Source organism: Octopus bimaculoides, chromosome 6 (assembly GCF_001194135.2).
Source record: "Octopus bimaculoides isolate UCB-OBI-ISO-001 chromosome 6, ASM119413v2, whole genome shotgun sequence".
NCBI lineage: Eukaryota > Metazoa > Mollusca > Cephalopoda > Octopoda > Octopodidae > Octopus > Octopus bimaculoides.
This window is the reverse complement of record NC_068986.1, coordinates 99,092,728-99,094,974: the sequence shown is the minus strand read 5'-3', so window position 1 is coordinate 99,094,974 and position 2,247 is coordinate 99,092,728. Positions and strand designations below refer to the sequence as shown.

Sequence of the window (2,247 nt, the reverse complement as noted above, 5' to 3'; positions counted from 1 at the left end):
AAAGAAGCAGCACATATGCTAGGACACAACAACCTCCTAAGCAGACCGAGTGCAGATATGAATAGCATATGGGAACCGGTATTGAGGAAGGATAGAAAAATAATAGATTTATAAGCCTTAAAATTCACCCCATAATTGCCCACGGGCATATAGCGTAGTGGTTAAGAGCGCGGGCTACTAACCCCAAGGTTCCGAGTTCGATTCACGGCAGCGACCTGATTAATAATAATAATAATAATATAATAATAATAATAATAATAGTAACATCGATAGGAATGAGAACCCAGGTTCGAAATTTCCCCAAGACACCTGACGAAGGCTGGAGGGTATATCAGCCGAAACGTTGTGTTAACAACAAACAAGATGAGGACGAATATCCGTCAAATGTAGATAATGTAAATAATGTAAATTCTGCATTTGTGTTATAATTATCAATAATAAGACACCAGAATGGCTTGCTTCCCAATCACATGGTTTCAAGTTCAGTCCCATAGCACAGTACCTCAGGCAAGTGTCTACTACAATAGCTTGGATTGAACAAAGTCTTGATTGGATTTGGTAGATGGAAACTGAAAAAAAGTCTGTTAAGTGTGTGTGTATGTGTGTCCTTGTGTGCCTGACCATAGAAAATCTGCCTCAACAAATTCCCTCTGATCCATGTAAGCATGGTATAGTGAACATTAGAACAGTGATAATGATAATGATGAAAGAATTATAAGATTTTAGTAAAATATTTCAAACTTTCAATTAAGTTCATTGTAAGTTCACCAATGCCCATAAAACAGTGTTGCAACTCAGGCTAAGAACAACTACAGTAAAGCATCCTAGACATAAGTGAGATTATAACAAAAAGACCAAGATCATGACTCAGTAATTCTGGTAGGATTTGAACATAGAACAGCCAAAAGACAAAAAAAATTATTACCTCAAAATCTTCAAAATCAACTGTCTGGTTATGTTCACTTAATTTATCAAGTTCGTCTTCACAATCTTTCAGTTCTGCAGTGCTATTGCGTTTATTGTGGACTTCAAGAAAGTCACCAACATCGACGGTAATCTGCCGATCAGGATTTTTAACAAATATGATCTCATTATCTGAAGTATCTCCTGTTTTTTCTGAAGAATTTTCAGAAGCAGCTGCGTGAAACTCAGCTTCAGGCTGCGACAGCCTACGCGTGTGGTTTGGGTTGGAACCATCATTTTGGATTTTCTTGATCTCTCGAATTAATTTGTCAGCCTATTAAAAAGAAAACAAAATTACATATCTCTAAGTCATTTAAAAGTGAAAATATTGAATAATCAGAAAATTACTTCATTTTCTCTTGTTCCCAAACACTTCTACTTACCTTGTACTATGACCGTCCACCCAAAAACCTCGCCACCACTATTTTTACCTCTTTCCAGTTCCACCCCAATCACCCTACTCGGTTTTAAAATGTGAGTGGCCATGTAGCTCCTCTACAGCAAAAATATCCAGTCTCTTCTACTTTAGCCCCTCAAGTGTACCACTACATGCTGTAAAGTGGTTGATGCCAAGAAAGGTAATCAGCCATTGAAACCAAGCTAAATACACCCTTCAAAATACAACGCAGTCCTTATTCTGTCAGATCCAGTCACACTAGCCAACCCATGCCAATAAAAACACAGGCAAAAGCTTTTGGTAAAGTGGATCATGCGTGATCTCAGCATAGCTGGAAAACTTTGGGAGTGGTTACATGACTTTCTAAAAGATAGAAGTCAGGCAGTAGTGGCCAATGGAGCCAGCTCAAGGAAAACACAAATAGTGAGTGGTGTTCTACAGGGCACTGTCTTGGGACCACTGCTTTTCGTAGTGGCCCTCCCAGATATGACCTCAGCTGCCCGGATAGCCACCCTTATTAGCTATGCAAACGTAGAAAGTTACCCTCCCAGGCACAAGTCCGGGCAAGGTTGTTTATGGAAGACCAGCAGTCGCCCATGCATACTAGCCTCCCCTCTCAACGCCACTGATGTTATCCAAGGAAAAGGCAAAGGCTGATACAGCTTGGCACCAGTGACGTCACAACTCATTTCTACAGCTGAGTAAACTGGAGCATCGTGAAATAGTGTCTTGCTCAAGAACACAACACGCAGCCCGGTCTGGGATTCGAACTCACAACCTCACGGTCTTAAGTTCGGCGCTCTAACCACTGAGCCATGCACCTTCACTACATATATATATATACATATATAAAAAGAATTGAAGGCTACTGCTTGTTCATGAATTCT

At 40.1% G+C, this 2,247-nt stretch overlaps 1 protein-coding gene across 2 annotated transcripts in view; it reads right to left on the bottom strand.

The window, feature by feature from the left end:
• The window catches only part of LOC106878916 (nucleolar and spindle-associated protein 1), a 20,074-nt gene that overhangs the window by 15,126 nt on the left and 2,701 nt on the right, over positions 1-2,247 (bottom strand). For both annotated transcript variants that reach the window (XM_014928267.2, XM_014928266.1), the window contains exon 2: positions 926-1,237. In XM_014928267.2, coding sequence (XP_014783753.1) covers positions 926-1,237 — 312 coding nt within the window. The remainder of the gene's footprint in view (positions 1-925; positions 1,238-2,247) is intronic.